This window comes from Dunckerocampus dactyliophorus, chromosome 9, assembly GCF_027744805.1.
Source record: "Dunckerocampus dactyliophorus isolate RoL2022-P2 chromosome 9, RoL_Ddac_1.1, whole genome shotgun sequence".
Lineage (NCBI taxonomy): Eukaryota > Metazoa > Chordata > Actinopteri > Syngnathiformes > Syngnathidae > Dunckerocampus > Dunckerocampus dactyliophorus.
Genome location: NC_072827.1, coordinates 20,849,224 through 20,874,173, shown reverse-complemented (window position 1 = coordinate 20,874,173; position 24,950 = coordinate 20,849,224). Strand labels below are relative to the sequence as shown.

The 24,950-nt window shown below is 42.3% G+C and overlaps 1 protein-coding gene across 3 annotated transcripts; it reads left to right on the top strand.

Moving 5' to 3' along the window:
* The first annotated feature begins 200 nt into the window (after positions 1 to 200).
* Positions 201 to 12,511, top strand: asmtl (acetylserotonin O-methyltransferase-like). Of its 3 annotated transcripts, XM_054788178.1 has the most exons (15): positions 201 to 237; positions 820 to 938; positions 998 to 1,129; positions 2,931 to 2,978; positions 3,067 to 3,131; positions 3,214 to 3,278; positions 3,348 to 3,456; positions 4,192 to 4,609; positions 6,379 to 6,535; positions 6,618 to 6,817; positions 6,971 to 7,103; positions 7,270 to 7,410; positions 7,500 to 7,622; positions 8,827 to 9,055; positions 9,253 to 9,401. In XM_054788178.1, the coding sequence occupies exons 2-14, from the start codon at positions 846 to 848 to the stop codon at positions 9,030 to 9,032; spliced, it is 1,890 nt and encodes a 629-aa protein (XP_054644153.1). In that variant the 5' UTR covers positions 201 to 237; positions 820 to 845; the 3' UTR covers positions 9,033 to 9,055; positions 9,253 to 9,401. The 3 variants fall into 3 exon arrangements, with proteins under 3 accessions (XP_054644153.1, XP_054644156.1, XP_054644155.1); XM_054788181.1 differs by lacking the exons at positions 8,827 to 9,055; positions 9,253 to 9,401 and adding an exon at positions 9,994 to 12,511; XM_054788180.1 differs by lacking the exon at positions 8,827 to 9,055 and having other exon boundaries at positions 9,253 to 9,974.
* The last annotated feature ends 12,439 nt before the right edge of the window (positions 12,512 to 24,950 follow it).

The window sequence follows — 24,950 nt, the reverse complement described above, 5'->3', positions numbered from 1 at the left end:
ACTCTGCTTCTTCCTGCTCTTTCTGAACATTTGGAATTGTGATATGAGGTATACTGATGTGAAAGAATGTGAGAAAAAAATAATGTTCAAAGTTTTTATTTTTAATTATTAGGTATTTTATTTTCTGTGACGTGACTGAGCGACGTTCTAATTGTGATTGGTCAATCCGTCCGACGCGGTACGTCATCACATATGCGTCCGTACGTAACAAGCTGTTCACTTCCGGTGTAGTCCTCGGTAAGTGTTTTTCACAATCTTGTACATTTATTCAGAGAATAGTTGTGCACTAAATGGCTATACCATAATATATTTTGACTTGACATATTCGTGCTACCATCCATACAACTCAAAAGTATTACAATATTTTTTGTCGGCGAATATGACGTTTGTAAAGTGACCATATGTTAGCCAATATTGTCATCCAATATGACTATCAAAGTTTTCGTAGCAAGCTAAGCTTTGTTTTATACATTTTAGGCATGCTTGGCCTCAATTTAGGCGTCAGAGTTATGTGTTATGTTTTCGCAAAACACTGTTCTGAGAAAAATAACTGTAGATAATCAAACTATGACAATACGGTGGCGGAGCTGTTCCTAATATTTTGTCTCTTTCAGTTTGTACCACAGCTACTGCATCTACAAGCACAAGAATAAACACGTTATATGAACGTACAGTACATATGGTTATCTTTGTAAAGCCAGAATTTGCGATGCAGTTAATGTCATGCTCAGTGAGTGCATAGTTTGTCCACTGCACTTTGGTAGATGAACTTAATGTGTAATTTGATGACATGTTGTCATGTTCATGCTCCTCTTTAAGGGCAGTGAAGTGACTAGAAGACCACAATGGTGCTGAACCCGGTCATCTCCAAGCTGGCCGGTAAACTGGTTGTGCTGGCGAGCTCATCTCCGCGACGGCTGGAGATCCTCCGTAATGCTGTAAGTGTCTGGATGCACTACACAATATCCAAACATTACCATTTCCTCCCTCGTGGCAGGGCATGTGCTTCGAAGTGGTGCCATCCCGTTTCAAAGAAACACTTGACAAGCGACTTTTCAAAGCGCCGCAAGAGTATGCTGTGGAGACGGCCAAGCAGAAGGCTCTGGAGGTGGCGAGGAGGATGCCCTGTGTGAGTTAACTGACCATTTGTGTATTGTTGTGGAGTGTCCAAGTGTACATTTCCTCATAGTGGCTGAAGCATGTTAAGTAAATCCCAGAAACAAATACAGCATGTTTTAGACATACAAAGGAACATATATTTTCAGTTACAAGACAATATCCTTTAAGTACAAACTAAAATATTTCAAGTACCGTATTTTCACGACCATAAGGCGCACCGTACCGCAAAGCATGTTGGGGAACAGGAAGAGCTCCCAGGGAAGCTACAATATGTTTTTAAAAAGGCAGCGGGAGCAAAACTGAGTTGGGTTGTACTTTATTGAAGTATTTAACAATGTACTCATGTTTTAGAATATTTTTAGAGGATCGTGTTCAGTCGGCACACAGAATGACACAGACACATCAAGGTATTTTAGCCTAAACAAGGGCATATTTATTTAAGCATCAACACACAAGATATATGATTGCAGCGAAAAAGCCTCTTACCTACGCCAACAGAGTGGAGAGCCAACACCCGTGGAAGAGTTCGCGTCAATCGGCTGGGCGTTCGATCACAACCCGCAGCAGACTCTGTTTAGGTGTTTTCGCTCACCCCTCTTTATGCCAGTCTGTTCGTGCGAGCGTGAGAACGGGGTGGCCTGCCCCGAAACTCAGGCATTCGCACACAGAGTTACTGTTTTTAACAAAACAGGCGCCAGGCAACCTAGTTTGGTTATATGAGTGTCCTGTCTTCCTCAGTACATAACAAGCACCTGGTAGGCAAGGTCAGCAGATAACAATAACAAGATACTTCCCAAACCCATCACCCTTTCTCACATTCGTATCATGGGAAATGAATGTTCAGAACAACTCTAACCCATCACCCTTTCTCACAACTCACGTTATTTTTGATCAATCCTCATCCATGAATCCATCAAAATCCTCTGTATCTTCTGTATCCCAAATGAACAGCGGGGCAAGTTCTCCATCAAACACGCCAGGTTCCCTCTCAGCATTGTCAGTCAGTCTTGTTGTTGTGCGGCACCTCAGAAATGATGCTGGCTTTTGCAAAAGCTTGAGCAACAGTGCATCAGACACGTTAGCCCAAGCATCCACAATCCATTCACAAACTTTGGCGTAACTCGCATGGCGCTGCCTCACAGTCTTAGTGAAGCTGTGTTCGCTAGCTGTCATCCATATTTCTAATTTAGAGAAAGGCTGTCTTGTGGGAAGAGGGTAACCAGAAGTCGATCAGACTATGAACTATCGATGTCATCGCTACTGTGAATACACGTAATATAGAAGTCGCAGTGCGCGAGGCAGGGTTGGAACTGCACTCAGTATCAGTATCTGTAGTATAATTTTTATCTCTATTTTTTCAATTTTTATCTTTTCATTCAGGTAAGTGTTAATGTGTAATATATAAAAAAATAACATTACAATATTTTTACAATGTAATTAATTATATATATTTTTTGTTGTTTTTGTTTTTTTTGTCGTTTAGTGTTTTTTTTTTCCAATCCCTAATTCTTTCCAGGTCATGAAATGTTCATGAAATACCAGAATTTGCTCCAGATCACATTCTGCTTCTCTTTAAACGCCACCGTAAACTTCAGCTTTACAGATGCCGTGTCCGCTGGCTGTGCAGTGCCACACATAGTGAGGGCACTGCACCTAATTAAACATCTATTTGTGTGTTTATTTTTTTGAGTGGGTAACACTGGGACACGGATGGCACTATTTGAGTAAAAGAAGGTATATATTGTGTATACAGTATATAAATATGTTTTTGTCCCTTATGTGGAATGCCATTAATTTTGTCTGTGTTTTAGGACCACCGAAAGACGCCAGACATTGTGATTGGAGCTGACACCATCGTGGTAATTAAGATTATTGTGCCATAAAGTATCTTATGACACTGTTTTATTGCATGTTGTTTGTTTACGCCTCTGCCATAAATGTCCTTAGACTGTAGATGGAATGATACTGGAGAAGCCACGAGACAAGCAAGATGCATACAGGATGCTGTCAAGGTCTAGTTGATTTATAGATAGCTTAGATGGTGAACAGATAGATGGATGGATTAGTAACGCTTTCTCCTTTGTTCTGCTGCAGTTTGAGTGGTAAAGAGCACAGTGTCTTCACAGGGGTCGCTGTTGTCCTCTACCATGAGAAAGAAAGTAAGTGCGGTTCCATGAGACCTTTTGGCAGTTCTAACACAAATCTAAAGCTGGAATTTTTCGTCCCAGATGAGGAGGTGGATTACCAGATAGTAGACTTCTATGAAGAAACAAAGGTAAAGTTTGCTGACCTCTCCGAGGACATGCTGTGGGAGTACATCGACAGCGGTGAACCCATGTGAGTGTTGATGAGGAGGAGGGGATCATGTAATGGGGTGACACCTTTGGACTTTGCTTCCACTGTTTACGCCTGTTGGGATAAACTTTTGTCATGTTGGTGTTTTGACAGCGGAGACAATTGTAGGGTCTCACTGATAGCGTGCGGTGCGTAACCCACAATCTGAATATACTTGAAATGAGTGCTCTAATAATAATATCTATAATACCTAACAAGCTATTTTTACAATTCAGTACCATAATGATACAATAAGCCCCGAGGACTTCTGTGACAAAATATGATAAAAATAAACCTAATTAAGTAGATGATTCAAATATAAATACAGCCGTCCCTTGTTTATCGTGGTTAATTGGTTCCAGACTCCAATGCGATAAGTACATTTCCACGAAGTAAAAGTCAATATTAATAAAGGGAATATTTTTGTAGTTAAGGCACAAAAAACCTGTTTACGATCTTCTAAATATAGTTTTTAACATTATTAGAGCCCTCTAGACATGAAATAACACCCATATAGTCACCTTTACATTTGTATTACCCAATATAGTAGACATAATTAGAATAAATAAGCCATTTAAGACGTAAATAAAACTCCTGCTCCTGTCTGTCATAGTAAATGTGTTCCCTTAAAGACCTTAGTGGCGGGCGGACAGATGTGTAAAGGACAGGAGGTGATGTTGGAGGTTCAGAAGTGAGTTTTAGCTTGTCATATTTATTTAAGGTGTGTGTCTGGTTTAGGGACAAGGCAGGCGGCTATGGCATCCAGGCTCTAGGCGGCATGTTGGTGGAGTACGTGCATGGAGACTTCCTTAACGTTGTGGGCTTCCCCCTCAACCACTTCTGCAAACAGCTGGATATCATTTACAACCGCTCTCCCTCTTCCTCCGATGCACAACACGGTTCTTGCCGTGGTGATGCTACCCCCTGTCCAGTATCATCTACTCTACTTCGTCCATCAACCACTCACACAGCACAGCCTTCATGCAACAAGTCTGGGCATGCAGCGGTCAGACACGCTGAGGAAACACCACCATTGACCACCAGCAGGGGGCAGTTAATCAATGAGATCCAGGGGAGAGAGTTTGAGGACAGTGAAGAAGCCAGAAAGGACTTGCAAAGAATCATTCCACTGATTGATGGATTCAAAGCCTCAAAGGTAAGCAGAGGTTATTATTTCAGTGTTGACTGGACCTGTGCATTGTGATGCTTGCAGCCGCTCCTTGCATTCCATTCTAGCTTGATGGATCTTGAGGTTCTTCTCATTATTGCAGATCTTTCCGCATAACCACTCTGTATTCATCAGCGTTTGTCCATTGCAGTTGTTCGTTAACCTTGGCGAGAAACTGCAATAACTCAATACTTAACGCACAACTTGAAGCACAACTTGCTGTTCCCTAACATAACAGTTGTGCATATCCCTAACTTTTTGTGAGTAGTATATATATCCCATATTGCTTGCAATATAAAATGTACATAGAGTAGAAACAGGACATAAATAAACAAATAAACTACGTTACGTAAACTACGTTACGTAAACTACGTTACGTAAACTACGTTAACTAAAAAAATAAAAACTGAAATAAGAATGGAATCAAAGAGTGAAAAAGTAAATGGTCTTTCACTTGTATCGTGCTTTTCCACCTCCAAGGCACTCAAAGCGCTTTGACACTGCTAGCACATTTACCTACTGATGACACAGCATCAGGAGCAACTGGGTGTTCAATATCTTGCCCAAGGACACTTCCACACGATCACAGGAGGACGGAGGATTGAACCCGCAACCTTCAGGTTGGGAGACGACCACTCTACCACCTGAGCCAGGCCACCCCAAGCAATGCAATAAAAGTAGGAAAAAAATAAATGATAACACAATAATAACACACATATTGCACACGAGAAAAGAAGGATTACATTATATAGAGATTGCAATTTTTTACAATTTAATTTACCGTTGTGTGTTATAAAGTCTTATGGTTGTGGGGAGGAATGGCCTGTGGTAGCAGTGCTTCCTGCGCTGCAGTTCTAACAGCCTGTTAATATTGTCATTCGTCCAGTCCATTGTATTCTCAGGAAATTGAATCCATCGCAACTGGACTGTTCCGGTTGTCTAAGCAGATGTTTTGCCTCTCATCCGAGCAGGCTTCATTAGTTCATGCTCATTGACTAGGCGGGACAAACACGAGTCTGACAAGTTAGGACAGCTTTAGTCTGAGCAGTTGAACGAGATGCACTTTTTACAAACGACCAGCTGGGGTAACAACCGTTTTGGAATATTAACTCAGTGGACATACATAAACATAAAGTTTACACGTGAGGACGTCAAAGACAATAAATTGTCTTTTTTGAACTGCGGTGTCCATTTTGGAGACTACAGGGGCCTCCAAGTTGGTATTCATAGAAAATCCACACACACTGACCAATACCTACTTTTTGACTCATACCACCCACTGCAGAACAAACTGGCCGTTAACAGAACCCTACAACACAGAGCTGATAATGTTCCCACCAGCCCTGTGAAACTCAGGGTTTTTAACACAACGTACAAGTACACTTCGAACCTGGAAACCTTTTGAGACAAAGGTTGGTACACCCCATAGACAAGACACCCCGTTTCCCAGAAAAACAATCTGTTGTATGCTGTCCAGTGCAGTGAGGAGGCACGGATTTTTATTTTGTGGAAACCAAGCTACCACTGAGCAAGCGCATGCCACGACACACACATGCTAACCCTTCAGGTCAAGACTCAGACTCATACTCATAAATGTTTGTACATTTTCTGTACATTCTGGACAGAGAAAACTGATGGCTTGGAAGATGAGGAAGCCAGTTATGTTAAAGTTGAGAAACCATCTCTGAAAAGAGAGGGAGGCCCTTTTTGTACAGGGCGAGTACAGTCATTCAATCCTATGTCCAAAATCCTTGCAGGCGCTGTTTACCGCCTCCAAGTTTGGCATGTTTGACCTGCTCCACCGCAGGCCGGCTCTGGACGCAGCTCAGGTGGCCCACGAGCTGAAAACCTCCATAAAGGGAACGGAGCGTCTGTTGGAAGCATGTGTCTCACTAAATTTGCTAAAGACTCAAAGTTTGTAACGTTTTTTTTTTTTTTTTCATCTTTTCTAAATTAAGCGTCTTTATCTCGCTCATGTTTTATTTTCTACTTCCAGACTCTGAGGCGCCTGTGTATGAGAACACAGACCTGGCCAAACGCTTTCTGCTGTCCGACGCTCCGTGGTCGCTGCTGGGCCACATTGCGCACTATAACGACACCGTGTGGCCACTCTTCAATCACCTGGACAGTGCGGTGCAGGAAGGCAACCACCAGCACCACAAGGTCTTCGGAAAGAAATCTGGTGACTTATTTCAGGTAAATATTTTTGCCAATTATGTTGAATTCTAGTTAAATTTGGAGTGCATGAGACAGTGGAAAAGAAAGCATGTCTCTTTGACTACATAGTCATTTATGAACAAATCCTCCCTGGGAGAGGTCGCAATGTTGTTGTGCCTTTTGGTTTTCCAGGACACCATCTACAGCAGCCAAGAGATCCAACTGAGGTTCATGAAGGCCATGCACAGCATCACTAAAGTGACTGGCAGAGCGGTGGCCACAGCCTTCGACTTGTCCGCTTTTAAGACCGCCTGTGACCTCGGAGGTAACAGTGTGAACATCTTGGTTCCCATTAGGTTTTGCTTGGAACTTTCATTTTCAAATAAAAAAATCACAGAATTTAGTTATTTGGAGCACAAGAAGAAAATGGTCAATGCAGTTTTTCAGTGGTGAGCCCCCATCTTGAATGCCCCGCTGTCTGTTTTTGTAAGGCTGTACAGGTACCATGGCATCTGAGTTCACCAGGGCTCACCCTGGGATGCGTGTGACAGTGTTTGACTTGCCGACTGTTATCCAAATGAGTCAACATTTCCATCCGCTGTGCGCTGAAGACAGGGTCACGTTTGTGGCAGGTATAATTATTCATTATTATTATAAAGTACATCTAACAAAACACCAATTTTTACGCTAATTCATCTCTGCACACACACGACACCAACAGGAGACTTCTTCAAAGATGCTTTACCCAAAGCGGACTTGTACATTCTTGCTAGAATTCTCCACGACTGGTCTGATGAGAAAGTTCACGCACTGCTTGGCAGAATCGCAGATGCGTGCACGCCAGGTAAACTCTGCAACAAAAGCATGACATGCACACTTAAATCACGCTCCCACTACAATTCAGTACCATGGTTTGCAACAGGGATGCCGTGCCACTACAGTATTATACTCCACATTCTCCACTTGGCTGCAGCACTCCATTTTCTTACTGATCTCAATCTCCTCTTAAATAAAATTTAAGGACACGTTCCATCATTAGCTTTCCCTGTCATAGTGCATTAGCTCTGGATACTGCAGTATTATACTCCACAGTCTCCACTTTGCTGCAGTGCTCATTTTTTTCCCACTGGCCTCGGTCTCCTCTTGAATAAACTTAATACATTGATAGTACATTGAAATACAGTAGTAAATACATGAAACACTTGTTCTATTGTTGATTGTTGGGCATGCTGTTTGCAGCTTTCCACTGTGCTTTTTAGTGGAAAAGCGACCGCCCTGAACCAAAAAGAGAACTCTGCAGTAGAAATGCAGCTTTAGTTGTTCATACTGTAAGTTTCTTAAAATTTGCGTTTCAGTTGGACCAGCCTGACATAGTGACTTGTGACACATCGCTTCCTTGGTCCCTCGGGTTTTGCTATTCTTTCCAAAAGATGTGATGAAAACTGAAGCAATATTTCAAATAGGAACTCATGTAAATCCAACTAGTCAGTTCAAGACACCCAAAAATATTAACAAAAAATATATTTTATAGAGAACAACTATAGTTTTACTTGCAGAAAACAATGTGAAATAACATATAATGACAAATGAAGTGGATAAATGAACATTTAACATGACTTTTAGCTTTTATTGAACACTCTTATTGACAAAGATGGCGAGGAGGGGAGTGGACACCATCTTTGTATTTCGCAACAAGTTATTTCTTGAATTCAATAATGTTTCTCACCTTATTAATCAAATCGCTGGCACTTACATCTTTCTTTGGCCCCATGGCGGGTTATTTAGGAGTCGCAGTCAACAATAAATGTACGGCCAGTGAGTCAGCAATGTGTGGAGTGCTTTGACAGTCAATTCCACGAAATGATACAGTACAGGGAAAACTGACTTGTTTGTTAGGCAATACTGTATGATAACCGAGGCCAAATTATGCTGGAAAATACAAAACATGAAAACTGGAGCGGAAACCGAGGTTTGACTGTACTGATACTGTAATGTCACTGAGATAGTTTGTTAAGGCTACGAAGCCTCGCTAAAATCTGTATGCCCAGGTTGCGGACTCCTGCTCAGTGAGATCTTCCTGGACGAGAATAGAGCAGGGCCGAGTCGCGGGCTGCTCCAGGCCCTCAGCATGAGCGAGGGCAGGCAGAGGAGTGCTGGTGAATACGGCTTGCTTTTGAAGAGCCACGCTTTCATCGTCACGGGTATCAAACAGACGGGCAATCTGCTGGATGCGATGCTCTGCGTCAAAGTGTAACTTCAGCCACCGCCGCAACGAAGGTCAGGTTACTTATTTGGATATCAACAATTCACAAGACACTGTACATGTGGAGCAGATCTAGAAACATTGATCCCCACGTTAGAAAGCACTTTGGCAACAGAGGCAAGGAAAAACCTTCAGCATGAACTTTACGCAATTAGGTATAAAGCATGCAGCGCTCAGATACTGTCCGACTTCCTATGCACTCAATGTACAGGCTGCGCAGTTCTCATCGCGGAGACCATGTTGGACGAGCATTCCCCCTACGCCACGCTGCAATCCCTCAACATGCTGGTCAACACTGAGGGCCTGGAGAGGACGCAGCGCCAGTATGCAGACTTGCTGGGAAAACATGGCTTCGGGAGGGAGAGCAGGGTTCACACCATGAATTTTCTGGATGCTTTTATTGCATATAAACTGTGAAAGAATAAACTCACATGTACATCACGTTTTACTCACTTAATTGGGCAGAACGAGTGGAACCCTTATCAGTGTTTACCAAAATCTGCATCTTTTAGGTTATGCAAAGCATAGAAAACCACAATGTAAGCAGGTCCAGAAGGCACTAAGAGTCCAGCTAAGCGTAGCAAAGGAGCAGTGCAGAAAGAAAATCGAACAAAAGATTCAGAATATCAACACGAAGGAGGTGTGGCAGGGGATTAAGACTGGCTGCTCGAAGAGAGGTTCCCACATCGAGGGGGGATTTGAGAAGGACAAATTAGTTAAAAGTTTTTTAATAGGTTTGACTGGCCCATCCCATGCACAGCAGCCCCCACACAAGTCATCAACACGGAAGGGGAGACCTCTCCTCACACCACCCCCCTCACATAACGCACAATAACAGCAGGGCACAGAACCACCACGCACTCGACCCTCTGCAGTTAGCATACCAGGAGAAAGTGGGATATGAGGATGCCATCATCTTCTTGCTCCACTGATCTCTCGCTCACCTTGACAGACGCAGTGGTGCTGTGAGGATTACATTTTAGGACTTCTCCAGCCCCTTTAACACCATCCAGCCTCAGCTCCTCAGGGACAAACTGACACGGATGGGAGTAGGATATCACCTGGTGGCATGGATCACAGCCCACCTGACCGGCAGACCTCCGTACGTACGACTGGGGAACTACAGGTCCGACACTGACCAGCAGCACGGGACACTGCAGGGAACTGCGCTCTCACCTGTTCTCTTTACCCGTACACATCCGACGTTCAGTACTACTCTGAGCTCTGCCATGTACAGACGTTCATGGACGGAACAGGATAAACAGGACCCACCCAGAACCTGTTCTCACGAAAGGTGCCCGTGTGGCGGTGGTTCACACCTATAAGTACGTGGGAATGCATCTGGATGATAAACTGGACTGGACTGCCAACACAGATGCTTTGTGCAGGAAAGGGCAGAGCCGTCTGTACTTCTTCAGAAGGCTGGCGTCCTTCAGCATATGTAAGAAGCTGCTACAGATCCAGCAGACTGTGGTAGCGAGTGCCCTCCCGTATGCAGTAGTGTGCTGGGGGGCAACGTCAAGAAGAAGGATGCCACACGCCTGGACAAACTGGTGAGGAAGACAGGCTCTGTCATTGGCACTGAGCTTGACATCCTGACTTCTGTGGCAGAGCAAAGGACACTGAGGAGGCTCCTTTCCATCATGGACAACCAGCATCATCGATGCACAGCATCATCTCCTGAGAGAAAAGTAGTTTCAATGGCAGATTACTATCACTGTTCTGCTCCTCTGAAAGACTGAGATCATTACTCCCCTATGCCATGACATGCTACCCTGGCTTTTCAACACTACAGAGAGGTTTAAGTTTATTATGACAACCTACCTACCAACCTACCTACCTACCTGCCTCCTTCTCTGTCATGTCTCATACCCATGTCAATACTTTTGCTACAATGCATTGTATGTTCCCTTTAAAAAAAAAAAAAAAGACAGGTAAAGAGGTCAAGTATGGTCCAGGTCTCCATGTTTGTGTCCAAGCATGTACAGTACGTCCAAGGTCGCCTAATGCAAACCATTCAAGTCAATCACCAGAGACCAAAGACCAGCGTCATTTAAGGAAAATTGCTAAAACCTACCGTGGTAATTTAATGTAACGTGATCTGGCGACATCCGACTCGGGTCACACTGTACGTGTCGGACGAGGCCTCCGTCATTTTGTCCGAGCATAGTCCTGACAAGCGGCAGCTGCAAGTAATCATGGTTCTCTCGTTAAGTGCTTTGATACTACAGTGACTGATTTAAGGCCATTTGCCGTCGCTCTGGCAATTGTGCCAAAACGTTCCCAGATGTTTGTAGTCCGCTCAACTTTTTTTGGGGTCTTGTGTTTGTGTTTGCCGCTCGTGGGACAGCCAGTAAAAACATCCACAGTGTTGTTAAGTAACGCTTAACAAAAGCTGTTTGAAAAGTTGCGGTCTCGAGTTGGTTTGTGACCACCAGAGGGCGACATGGAGTAGCTACATGCTGGAGTGTTTTGCTTTCAAAAGCAAAGGGGGGCAGTTATACTACATGTTATATTGTAAAATCTAAAAAAAAAAAAAAATCAATTAAATAGAATGGTTTATTAGTATAATTTTTTTCTTAAAATACCTTATATTGAAAATGTAGAAATACCCTTAACAGATACCTCTCTGTTGCAGTTGTGCAGTTAAACACCCCTGGGCACTACAGTAGGAAATATGAAAGTTATTATAATACACTTTTAAATAAATGATGGTTACTTATAAGTTATATAAATTATAAATTAGAAATTGTTTAAAAAAAATACTAAATTTAATGATATTATACTTTGAACACATTTTTTGCATTTCACTCTTAATTAGGTGCACCTACAAGATTATTATTTTTATTTTTTTTTTCAAATTAAGGCGTCCCCTTACCCTATAAAATACGCCGTATACTCTCTGCAGTTGAGTGAAGAAACACGCCTGTAGTATATGGGGAACCGCACGAGGAAGCCGTTAGTATTGAGAGGTTTATTGTCACATGTGTCCACTAGGGGGCAACATCGGCTAACAAAAATCATGTTTACAGGTGCACTGGTTGCGGCACAAACAAGTCAAGTTACGTTTTGCAAATATTTCTTTAACATCGCACAGAAAGTGACCTTGGCAAAATATATCAATAAATAAAGGATGCATGCACTTTTTGATGGTACCAGTCAAGTTTTTGTGTGTTGTTTTTTGGAAGGGTGGAAGTGGTTGTCCCACGTCTCATATCAGCAGACGTGTAATTATTCAAAGTGCTTCATTTGTTTCAAGGCAGGGAAAAAAAGAGTAAAAAATAACCTGAGGGCTTTTGTAGTGGTGAGAAATAATGCAATCTTTTCTCTGCTCTGTGCTGTTTGCTTGGCTTTGACATCGGTGGGAGAACATCGGGGGGCTTTAATATATTTTCTAACACATTAGTCCTCTCATTCTTTAGTTTCGCCTTTTCTTTCCAGGCATGCTAAGCTAAAGCTAACCAAACAATGCGTCAGGGCCCTGTTTAAAAAACAAACAAACAGCAGTCTGGTTTGTGGCGGTCACACGTGCACACGTGGGACAATGATTGTCCTTCACGTCGTGCGCGTGTAACATGCGTGAGAGGGTTCACTCGGAGAGATAAAGTTACCGCTCAAGTGGTGGGAGACGGGACTTTGATCCGACCCACCGAGGACTCTTTGTTGTTATTTTTGGGATTTCTCTTGGGTGCCGCGAAAGAGAGCAGTAGACAAGCATTGGTCTCATCTCAAACACACGCACGCACGCACGCACGCACACACGCGGCAACATTTGTGCATGCTAACACCCACCTTCACATGGAAAATAACATGCTTGCTGTCAGTCAGCTGGATATGGAGATATTTAAAGCCCTTTATTGCCATCCTTGTGATTTATGCTAAATGTCAGTTAATGCGTGTGTAAATCTACGGCAGTAAATGTTCACATAGGTCTGTAAACGCTTATGAAGGACTCTATAAATGTTTAAATGGCATTCCTAACAGCTATATAAATGTGCACAAAGAAGTGTAAATGTGTACAGACGTTTCTAAACGTGTAAAATACATCTATGCCGCTGTATATATATATATATGTTAATTTGATTAACTATGTAAATATACGGGATTTGTGAAAAGTATTGGGACAATTTCTATTGTTAATGAATGAGAATGTGTGTCCAAACTTTTGACTGGGTACAAAATGATGTCTAAAGATCCATGGATGCCTACAAAGATGTTAAAATGTGCAGAAACATGAGGAAACCGTTATACAAGTTGAAAACTAATAGCATACATAGTTGTTGTAAACATGCACATAGATCTTTAAATGCAAGGCGAACACCCACACGGATTTGTAAGCCAGATGCTGTTTGTGCGTACGCGTGCATGCCTCCATGTTGACGTCGTCTCCAGATGAAATAAACGCGCTAGCAGTTAGCAAGGGTTTGCGTTTGATATCACGCTCCAAAACAAAATGCGACCTTTGACCTCTCGCAGACGCAAAAACAAATATTTAGCCTAGCCGCATGTTGTGTCGCCGCGACGTTTAGCGGGTTGACGTCTCGTCGCGTGTTTGCCGCGACTCTGAGGTGTCACATCAGAGGCGTTTCGGGTGTTTCAAACATGGCGGCGACGCGACGGCGACGCTCCTCTCACAGCGCGACGCCGACCTCTCCTTTTAACCCGCGCCGAGCTCGTGGCTAACAACAACAATCAAAACTAGCTGCCGCCGCTTTTTTGACAGGAGAGCGACGTATAAATGATATGCATCTCCCGCTGCTCCCATGGCAACCGCCTTGACTTTATTGTCGGCTCCCTTTGATCCCGCCAAGCTTTGATTCATTTTTTCTTTGGCCCTTTTAGCTAAACATATCATGCGAGTTTGAAGCTTTGTTCCTGACAGGCCCGCGTCTTCCTTCGGCTCACTCCGCGGGCTCCTGACGCCTCCCGAGGATCCGTGGAGGAAGAGGAGAGGAATTCCGCCCCAGTCAAAGACTTCTGTCTTGACTTCTCCCCTCTCTTTCGCTTTCTCCGGGCCTCACCTTCCATTGCTTCCTCAGATGATCTGGTTTTTGACTCCTTGGCTTCCTGCCAACTCTCCCTATCCTTTCTCAGCTGTGTGGGGCAGCCGCTCCCCTGCAGGCTCACATATTTATCTTCTCTGCTTCAAATTGTAAATGATTGTGTAATAGATACTTCAATAGAAAATAGTCTGATGTCGCTACCTGCGAGGGGGGAGGGGGTGCTGCAACTGCGGGTCCAGCCGAGAGCCTCGTCTCAAGTCGCTTGACTCAACATTTTCCAGCAGGAAGATGCTTGGACAAGCTTGTTTTAAAATGTGTTTTAATAACCCTGAGGGGCAGATTATAGACTAGCAAAAATTGGCATTTTGGGGCTTTTTGTGGGTGTGTCCATTATTCGCAGTTGTTCATGTGACACCGCGAATGGCGGCCATGTCCCGTATCGTGCGCATGGCACAAATTCTGCATGACAACTAGCACTTGTGCAAATGTCCTGAAAGAACCCGAGTCGTGTTGATCTACTGTAAATGCTCCAGTTAACCGAAGAGTCTGTTCTAGTCGCCGGGTGCGCGGTCTCCAAAACAAATAACCGCCAGGTCCCTAAACAGGTCGAAAAACATTGACTTTTACAGCAAGCAACCTCCTTGTGTAGTTTTTATGAACCTCTTTCTCATTCCAAGCGTTACGAGCGGCGTTATCTCGCTCTGCATGCGCAAATTAAATCCAAAAACATCGGCATTCATAGCTGTGGCTGTAGGCAACCTCTTTGTGTTTTCGTTATGAATGAATTTGAGGTATAATGAGCGGCTTTGTCTAGCTCTGTAGGCAACACCCTGATTTTACGATTTTTGCGATTTTGTGATGTCGTTTTTGTTTTAGTAGCGCCAAAAGATGGCAGGAGCTGCATTTGAAAGCTTCCAGCAGCTTTAGCTACCTCTGCACGCGCTTTAAAATGTTGTTACGGAGCCTGTTGCTGTGAAACTCATGCTCATACCGCTAGTTCAACATTGGCTCTGTTGCTGCTGTGTTGTACAACGCATGTGTTAGCAAACAACCATGTGTGTCAAAGAGTGTGAGTCAATGTGTGTTCCTTTCCACTTTCTCATGCGCTCTGAATCATTATTAAAGTTAAAACTAAAATAACGAATTATATGTAATGGTTTCTCACATTTCATAAATAACAGCTTCTCTCCAATTAGCGCCCTGTCCTCTTTGTAGCCTAGCTAAATAAACGCCCTGGCTATAATTACAAGGTTTACGGTGTGTTGCTGCACATGCTAGCAAGCTAACTAAGCTAATTAACGGTTTATGGTTAAAATACTGTCACTGGAGGTAATAATTAGAATATAATACACTTTTATGCTATTATTATGCAGAGTACCTGACTTTAAGCAAATGGATTCAAAGTTTTTAGCTCCATCTGCTCTCAATCGAGGGAATATCTCTAAAAGAGTTTGTGGAGTCAGCTTACAGACGTTTTGAGGTTTAGAGTCCGCTCATTATTCCAGTCAGGCCTCTCTAACAACTATACACTCTTTTTAAAGAGCACAAAAAAGAGCTCAGTCACTGTAATCGTCTATTTTGTGTGGTTTATCATAAGTGAGGATGGACAGAGGGAGTCAGTGACTTCAAATACCAAATTCTTAGGCTTTGGCATATTTTGTGACAAACAACACCACTGCTGGGACTTGTTTATCATATTTGGTCAATTAGTGAGGTGCCCAACACATTTTGCGGCAGTAAAACCAGCCGATCAAAATGATCAACAAGAGAAGCACTCGGAGAGCGCAGACCTCCGCCAAGCGCCATAGTTCCCCCCCATATTGTGATTCACACCAAAATAATAGTCCTCATTTTTGGATCAGTCTTTGATACAAGCACAAAAGCCAAAAATGGTCCTATCTCGAAATGTTAAAGAATCCTTTAAAAAATTTGCTGGATCCAGACGGTGATCCGAATCACCCCCAAAATTGAATCAGTTGTTCCTCATCGTGTTTCCGACAATTCCTGAAAAGTTCATCCAAATCCATTCAGAAATGTTGAAGTTATTTTGAACACAAACAAACGTAAAGATAAATGCCGGCAAGAACGTGCTGTTATTATATTGCTTTTATACATCGGATCCCCCCCCCCATACTTGTAATTCGGCATTCACGGCCCTGCAAATTTGCAACAAATATTTTTTTTCTTGCAGAAATAGGCCGTTTTTCCCACAGCAAACGCACCCGAAGTCGGTAATAATTTCGGGTACAAACCTGTGATAATACGGGTAAAATGTAGAGCGTACACGCACCGCTCTTTAAAATCCAAACCATTTTTTACATGTTTATGTCTTTATGCTTCGCCGCTAATGCTTTTTCGTACAATGTTGATATTTCGCACTTTGTTCGGCGGTCCTTGAATGCACCGCGGTTGCTGTGCGCTGCAAAAGAGGAACTCGTGTAGATTCTACACCATTAATCAACTAATTACAACAGTCACTCTTATTGCAAATGTGGATCCAAAATCGGAGGACGTCAACGCCAAACCTAGCAGGAGGGTTTGGAAAGGAAGGGGGAGCGAGCCGTGTGCCCGATGCTCCTGGAATGTAACCCCGCCAAATAGCGGGCATCGACTGTACACCCTCATGAAATATAATTAGAGATATTCTAAAAGGCTGACCTAGTCCAGTAATTATTGATGTATTATTTAATTTCCATATGTATGGCAACCACTACCATACAAAACATCATTCTAAACATAATATTAAACTATTTTGAAATGAAGGTAGAATAAAATCACAGTAAAATAAAATAATAATAAATAAAATATTCACATATTGTAATATGGAATTATTATCATTTATACACGGTGTACTATTATCTATTTATTATTTTATGAACAATTATTATGCATAAAACATAATGTTAAACATGATGTCATAATATATATATTTTTAATGAATGTATGATATAGTCATTATTACATAATATATAATACTTTGTAAAACATTTTATTCATATAATGTATTGTGAAATTATTTATTAGCATTTATTTTGGAATATTTACTTTTTTTTTATGACCATAAAAGTCAACCATTGTTATGCCTAATACATCATTTTAAACACTTTTTTAAAATTAAGGTATAATATAATCACAATAACATACAATTATAATTTAAAATTAAAAAAAAAAATCATTTTCATATAAGATATTATAGAACTGTTATTTTTAAAATCATTTGTATGTTATTTGGTTTTGTATATGTATCATAATGGATTTTAAGCAACATATCTGTAGTCATAAATCATAAATACAATCATAAATATAGCAATGCAATGTTTAAATGAATGAAAAATGTAATTATACATGAAAATGGAGTTGAATTAAAATTTGAAGTGCAAAAAAGCCACAGTTTTATATTCACGCACTGCATTCTAGAAGTAATACATGTGGTTTTATTCATTTCATTCTGCAAATCTGTCTCATGTTACACAAAGTGTTATTATTGATGAGTATTTTAGTGGATGTGGGTAAGTTAGGTAGTTATGTGTCTTGGTGTGTGTGTGTGTGTGTGTGTGTGTGTGCTCCCTATGTTGTGGGAACATCAATCTTTGAACACGGTCACCACAAGGTCGCTGGTTCCGCTGGTTGTGAATGTTCGGCCTTCTAGGTGACTTTAGATTCTATAAAATGAGTGCTTTTGCTTTTACTGAGGCAGGAAACAAATACTGTAGAAGTCACAGTAATGACTTCTGTAGCGACGGAAAACAAGACCACAGTTCCCATAAATGTCAGAAACGAGGACGCGGCCTCGTGTTCCCACGCTGCTGATTAGAATGCGCCAAGAAAACTGCGAAAAATAAGGCTGCTCTGTTTTTAGGTTTTAGAAGACCAATTCTATCCAATCGGAGACGGAGGGCGGCAAGAAAAAGGGGAGCGCTGCAGCAAAGTGGAGACTGGGGGGTATAATACGGCAGGAACAGGCCACGCTAACGTTGCTGTCATGTCTGATGATTTCTTGGCACGTATTCTCAAAAGTTAGCTAAGGAAGCGACCATGCTACAGCACAGTGGTGCTAAAGCTAGTGGACTAATAGGTTGAACATGATGGACGTTGATTGATGTCACACTCTGATGAAAGGATGTGCACCCTTTTGGAAGCTTTGAAAACACAATCACAGCAAACGTCTTTGTTGACGTATAATCAACACCAATCCAACTTGATGCTGCATTTAAAAAAACAAAGAGCAAAATATTTGAATTCATCTCCATACTTTTAATAATGATTGCCAGCCACTGTCAGCTGATGATGAATCTAACAATATGTTTAGCATCGCGGTTAAGTAGTCAAAGATGAACTATGAACCCCGTGTTTGCATTCACCAACACTCAGTGACCTCATTGGCGGCAGAGTGATTTCTCACCAATGGGGGGCAGTAGAGCAATGCCGGCTGAGGCACATTCCCGTGCTCAGCGCCTTTTCCTCACTAAAAACGTGACGACGTTAAAAGCATTGGGAGTGTGTATGACAATAGTAATCCACCACACTGACTTTTGTACTTGATATTATTATTCTACAGTATTATACATCAATAAATTACAATGTTTTTGAAAGCGCATTTATCTCCAAAGTTCAGTTCAAAAAGTGACATTTGAAACAAACAAAAAAAAATCAGTATCTCTTAAAATTGGAAAAATGGTCAAAAAGTTCAACATTGTAAACTGCTGGTTCGCGCTTTAACCCGAAAATGAACTAAAAAAAACAAACTTCCTGGGCATTTCATTTGTCTTTTTGTCTTAATCGAACGCCTGAAATCAAATCAAATGACATTTTTCACGATATTCAAACGCATTGAGATGCTCTGGTATGAAACAATATGCTGGATGTATCTGCACAGTTTGGGACTTTCTTTTTTGGAAATGTGAAGAAAATGCATTTCTGCTGTATTTTATTTAGAATTTTCAAAAAAATTGCAAAATTTGGAGAAACAGGTTTCAGATGACGTGATGCACTTTTTGCCATCACCATAAATAAACACGACCACTATTCCAGTCTCTAAACGATAAAGTCTTTCATATCTTTTTAAAATCTTCTTCCATTTTTGACAAAACAAAATAAAACTTGAACATGTTTTTCATCGGATGCACTTCTGTTTCACTTTCCTCCGTTTTACATCACTATAAATAAACATTCATCATTGTTGCATTTTCAATAAAACATAAAATTTGGAGATACATGCTTTTATACATGCTATGCATGAAAAAAAACAGCAACAACATTGAATTACTATTATAATATACTTCATAATCCATAGATATAATGCATTTGACATTTTTTCATCATTTTATAGGTTTTTTTTAAAAAGAATCATTGATTGTATTTTTTATTGATTACTTTGTGCACATAATGACCTCCATCACGCCTGTTAGAGAGTAGGATCCCACAATTACACACATTTTTAACCATGCAAAGAAAGTGCATTTTGGTACAAATGCAGGATTTTGTCTTTTTTTTTTCATTTTTTTCTCATTATTTCACAATGAATAATGTATTAGTTTGACTGATATTATTCAGGCATATTCCAGTAGATGTTAGGTGCTGATCCGAATGAGAGTTTTTGGCCTTGGTGGAGGTCTTCACTCGACTAAGTTTCATTCCAGTGTATTTGTCTAATAATGTCACGTTGTTGCCATTCAAATTTCGCTGTGTTTTCTTTATTTACAGTGAAAATGCAAGGCACAGTGCTGCTCTAGTGCAGTTGTGAGCAGAGCAAACAGCTGCCTGATGAATAAGTCAGGTGCTCTAAATATGGCTGAGAGTCATGTATCTTTAAAAACGTATTTAATAATGGTAATCAAGATAATCAACAGCGTAGCAATTACATCTTTACACTTTCCCTGGTTAATTATGGATCGTGGGGAAAGGCTGACTTGCCTCGTCGGTCTCAGGTGGATTGTTCGTCTTAAGTGTTTGGGAATGGAAGCGTAGCCGCTCGCTCTCTCTTGCTATCCGCGACGGAGGCCGTTTTATTTATTGATGTGTTTTAGTAGGAGAAGACCCGACGTAGCGTTCATTATCATAAAGGCCTGCGGACACGCGCACGGGCCGCCATCTCATGCGCAACACGAGAAGGCCTGGCTGATGACGTCGCCACCTGTCCCCCGAGCTAGCGGCCTCACATTTTTGTACGCTTTATTTCGAATGTGTCGTGTCTTTGTGGGAGGCGGAGTCTGAGCGCCTTGCACCTGCTCGCGCTGGTCTCATCTCTGCGTTGTCGCGGGTGAAAACTGGATGTGAACCCTGCGGAGGCCTTCCTTCCTCGCTCTGTTGAATTATTTACACTCCAAGAGAAGAAGATGAGAGCTACACCAGCAGGAGCGAGTCAACGTATTTATCCGGCTTCGTCTTCGCCAAATAGTCGGCAGAATGGAAACGAATGCCTCCCGTGGAGCTCTCCTGTTCGCTTTCAGCCCGAGAGCTCGTTTTGGGAGAAATGGAACGCGCAATACCTCCGCCAGGGTTTAGATGAAAGATTTGACATCTGTGACTGTCAACCAAAATAGTGGTCGACATTACGTATGGCCCCAGTGGTTGCGGAGTGAAGTCCCTCACGCCTCATTGGTCAGTATGCAGGTCAATCATTACACGCAACGCCAGTAACTGGTTGATTATATCCTTCATTTTTAATTGGTTTGTCAACCTGTCAATCACTGCATGTCATCCCGGTGATCCCTCACCTTCATTGGTTGGTCAAAAATGACACAAGTCAATAATTACCCGCACCACCAGTAGTCAGTCGGTTCTATGCAGTCACTGGCCGATCTACTTGTCAGCTATTACATAGTGATTGGGTGGTGACGTTTCTCACGCCTCATTGGTCAGTCTACATGTCTGAGCGGCGGGTTACTCGACTTACTCGTCATTGGTCGGTCTACAGGTTAATAAATGCACACAGCACCATAATCAGTCTGTCACATCCCTCACACTTCATTGGTCAGTCTACATGTCAATAATTGCACGAAGCACCGGTGATTGGTCACACATGTCGTGCTTTCTAAGTCAGTCTATTAAAATGCAGCAGCAGTGATTGGCCAGTGATGTCACTTAGTCTTCATTGGTCAGTCTGCATTTCAGTCCTAATATGTCACCCTAGTGAGCCCTCACTCTCCATTGGTCAGTCTACCATAGTACCAGGGCAGTCACTTGCTGTTCATTGGTCAGCCCACATGTCAGCGAGTACATGCAGCACCAGTGATTGGTCGGTAACATCAGTGGCGCTTCATTGGTCAGTCTGTATGTCAAAAGCTTAGAGGCGGCACCGGCCACTGATGGGTTCCTACCTATCAGCCCTTACATGCTGACATAACCAAGGTAGGCCAGTAATTACAAGCAAATCATCAAATGCAACGCCAATGACTGGTTGAATGTGTTGTGCTGCACAGGTCAACCTACATGCTGTGACGTGCTGTGAGGTTCATGGCTTGTGAGGCACTGACTCCTTTGCTCATTAAGAGGATAACCACAAAAAAAAGAAGTGACGAATTCACTTTGGCTAAAAAAAAAAGTTTTCAAATTGCTTTAAGATACTTCTTAGTCCCTTTTTATTTTGTGATTAACTGAAAAAGATTTGTGTTCTTACCTTTTGTTTGTATATGAAGTACACGCACACTGCTTCTCCAGAAAAAGCTCTGATACTTTGTTGTAAAGGTCTGATCACCTCCTGGTGAGGTGGGGTATAATCCTGTCAAATTCATGCATTCATTCAGCAGAGCATAAAAATATCTTGCATCTGACTTGTTGGTAAATCTAACTCTAGCCGACACTGCTTTTTGTGTATTTCAATAAAGTTGAAAAAAATGCTGGCTTTTCCTCGGTGCAAGGAAATGACAAGCATGCCCTAGCCCCTTCAGGATGCACAGGCACTGCAGGCCCCCTTCCTGTGTGACATTTCTATCTATTTTATTGTCGGATTAGCAAGAACAATGACGTCTCACGTTGAAGGCATTACACAGGCTGCTGAAAGTCATGCTGTGTGATGAATTGTTTCTGCAACATTATATTGTTAGCGCCATGATCCCACTCAGTGTGCACTCAGGCGGGAGGCGGAGCTTGTGCACGAGGCCGAGAAGCCATTCTGACGGTGGCTTCATCTTAGGTTTCTGCCCTCTATTAAAAGCGATTGGAATCATGCAATTGGAATCATTGATAATGCAGTTCAATGGACTGTAATTCATCTTTATTTGTGTTATTTTTTTTTCTTTTTCATCTGACTGCACGGCCCACACGGTGGCTGAGTGGTTAGCATGTTGGCCACACTGTCAGGAGATCGGGAAGATCTCGGTTTGAATCTCCGTTGGGGTTTTCTGCGGGTACTCCGGTTTCCTCCCACATTCCAAAAACATGCATGTTAGGTTAATTGGTGACTCTAAATTGTCCATAGGTATGAATGTGAGTGTGAATGGTTGTTTGTCTATATGTGCCCTGCGATTGGCTGGCGACCAGTCCAGGGTGTACCCCGCCTCTCACCCGAAATCAGCTGGGATAGGCTCCAGCATACCCCTGCAACCCTTATTAGGATAAGCGGCAAGAAGATGGATGGATGGATCTGACTGCACGTCACTGTCGACATGTCAGTCATACACGCAGCACCTGTAATTGGTCAGTTACATTCCTCACACTTCATTGGTCAGTCTACATAGCAGTCATGATATGCGGCACCAGTCATTGGTTGCTTATGTCACTCGCTCCTCAATTGTCATGCTTCATGTCAATCATTTCAGGCAGTACCTGTGACTGGTTGGTGAGGTTACCAGCTCTTCATTGGCCAGTCTACATGCCAATCCTTACCTGTGTGCAACAGCGCGTAGAGCGGTGGGAGGTGGGGATCCCCCTGTTCATTTTGAGAAGTGGTCCAATTTCATTGCTTTAGTTTTCGGTTGCTCTTTCGCTAGTAGAACACCATTCACATGAAAGGAAATCAGACAAAAGACAAGGTGAGACAAGGTCACAGGTCAAACCGCAAGATACAGAATTCTGCCAGTCACTTCCCAGTATCGTGTCACGGGGAAGTTCTCACCTGTTTTAATTTGATTAGAGATGAGACAAGGGAACGAGTTTCCAGCACTTCCTCGCCGCCTCCTCTGTACTCACCCTGACACCTGATGGTATAAAGAGACGTCACCGCCAAGTGCCACCGTAATGCTTGTAATTACTGTGAACTCAGAGAAATAAATAAATTTGCTCCTTCTCTTTGTGAGCGTCTGACAGCTTTCCCCGCATGCTGCACTGAAGGAAATTGTGGCGTGCGTTACATGTGGGCGGTTTTCATGGCGGTGTGTGTGTGTGTGTGTTTGTCTTTTGTGCATGTGCTTGTGTTTACATAAGGTGCTTGTAAAAAAAAAAAAAGAGCGACGTCGAGACAGAAGTGAAAATGTTGACAGCTACAGTAGAGCTGGTTGTTGACGCCGATCATGTGAAGGCAAACTTTGAGTCTGATGAGCTTGGAGGCGCGGCTTTGTAAATAATAAGTTTCCTTTCGGGTTCTGGTGCGGATGCTGCCTTCAGTGACGATTGGCTGTGACCTCATCTGCTCCGCTCTGAGGAAGTCTTTGGGTAAGAGTGTGACACTTCAGTTTATTGCAGTATAGCCTGAACAACAAAACAGACACATCTGTGGCGCCTCCTACGGGTTGTCTTCAAAATGCTTTGGAAGCCATGTTAGCATACATGTAATACACATATGCTCAAAGTTTGATAATCATTACATAAATGGCCAATGATTTGCCGTGCTGTCTTGTTGGAGGCCAAATGCTCAAATTTTACACGCATGTGCTTGTCAGTCCCCTGAAGGTGTGAACCAAATTTCATAGTGATTCACCTGAACACCCTAAAGTTGCAGCGGGTATTTTGTAGAGCGCATTGAGCTGTGTGAGAGATTTCAAGTCAATCCCACTTGTGGGGGTCAAGCTTTCGGTGTTTAATAAGAGTACCACCATGTAGTGAAATGATCACAAAAGTAACAGTCCAGGCAACGTAGTGGAGGTGCATGCTTTGATACATTTTTATCCTTTTGTGTGCAGCGGTTCAGGAGTAGAAGATTTAGCTTACACAAATAGATTCATGTCAGTCATTACATACTGTAGTCAGTTGCATCTACCAGCACGGTGTCAAGAATGTGGAAGAGATACCAGGAGACAGGCTCATGGAACAGTAGCAGTAGACATATTATTAAATTAATAGATAATTGATATACTATTACCTTTGCTGCTGCTGAGTACCCATCCAATGATGACCTTATTACTACTCAAGTGTCAAGAGTGTGGAGAAGATATCAGGAGACAGGCCAGGAGAGCAGCAGAGAAAAACCATGAAATTAATACCTAATGAATATACTATTACCTTTGCTGCTGGTGAGTACCCATCCAATGATGTGTTACCTTATTACTACTCAAGTGTCAAGAGTGTGGAGAAGATATCAGGAGACAGGCCAGGAGAGCAGCAGAGAATAAACATGAAATTAATACCTAATGAATATATTATTATCTTTGCTACTGGTGAGCATCCATCCATTGATGTGTCGCTTTTCTACTACTCAAGTGTCAAGAGTGTGGAGGAGACACCAGGAGACAGTCTAGTAGAGCAGTAGAGATTAAACATTAAATTAACGCCTGATGGATTATTATGTTTGCCACTGGTGAGTATCCAGTCAATGACGTGTCACCTTACCTTACCTCACCTCCAACATGATGGCAGGACCAACTAGAAGTAGCTCCTCCCCTTTAAATTATAAATGGTGAAACAATCTGGAAGCATGTTCATTAAAGACCACAACGAGGGTGGAAAAAAGGGAAAATCAGCTCATAAATATTTCTTTCAAGCAAATCTCTATACAACCAAGCAGTGAAGGGTGGGGTTTGAGGGTTGGCGA

Coding starts and splice junctions, on each gene's coding strand:
- asmtl (XM_054788180.1), top strand. CDS start 846: ATGGTGCTGAACCCGGTCATCTCCAAGCTGGCCGGTAAACTGGTTGTG. Junction 2,979..3,066: donor TTGGAGCTGACACCATCGTG/GTAATTAAGATT, acceptor AAATGTCCTTAG/ACTGTAGATGGAATGATACT. Junction 7,623..9,252: donor CGCAGATGCGTGCACGCCAG/GTAAACTCTGCA, acceptor CTCAATGTACAG/GCTGCGCAGTTCTCATCGCG.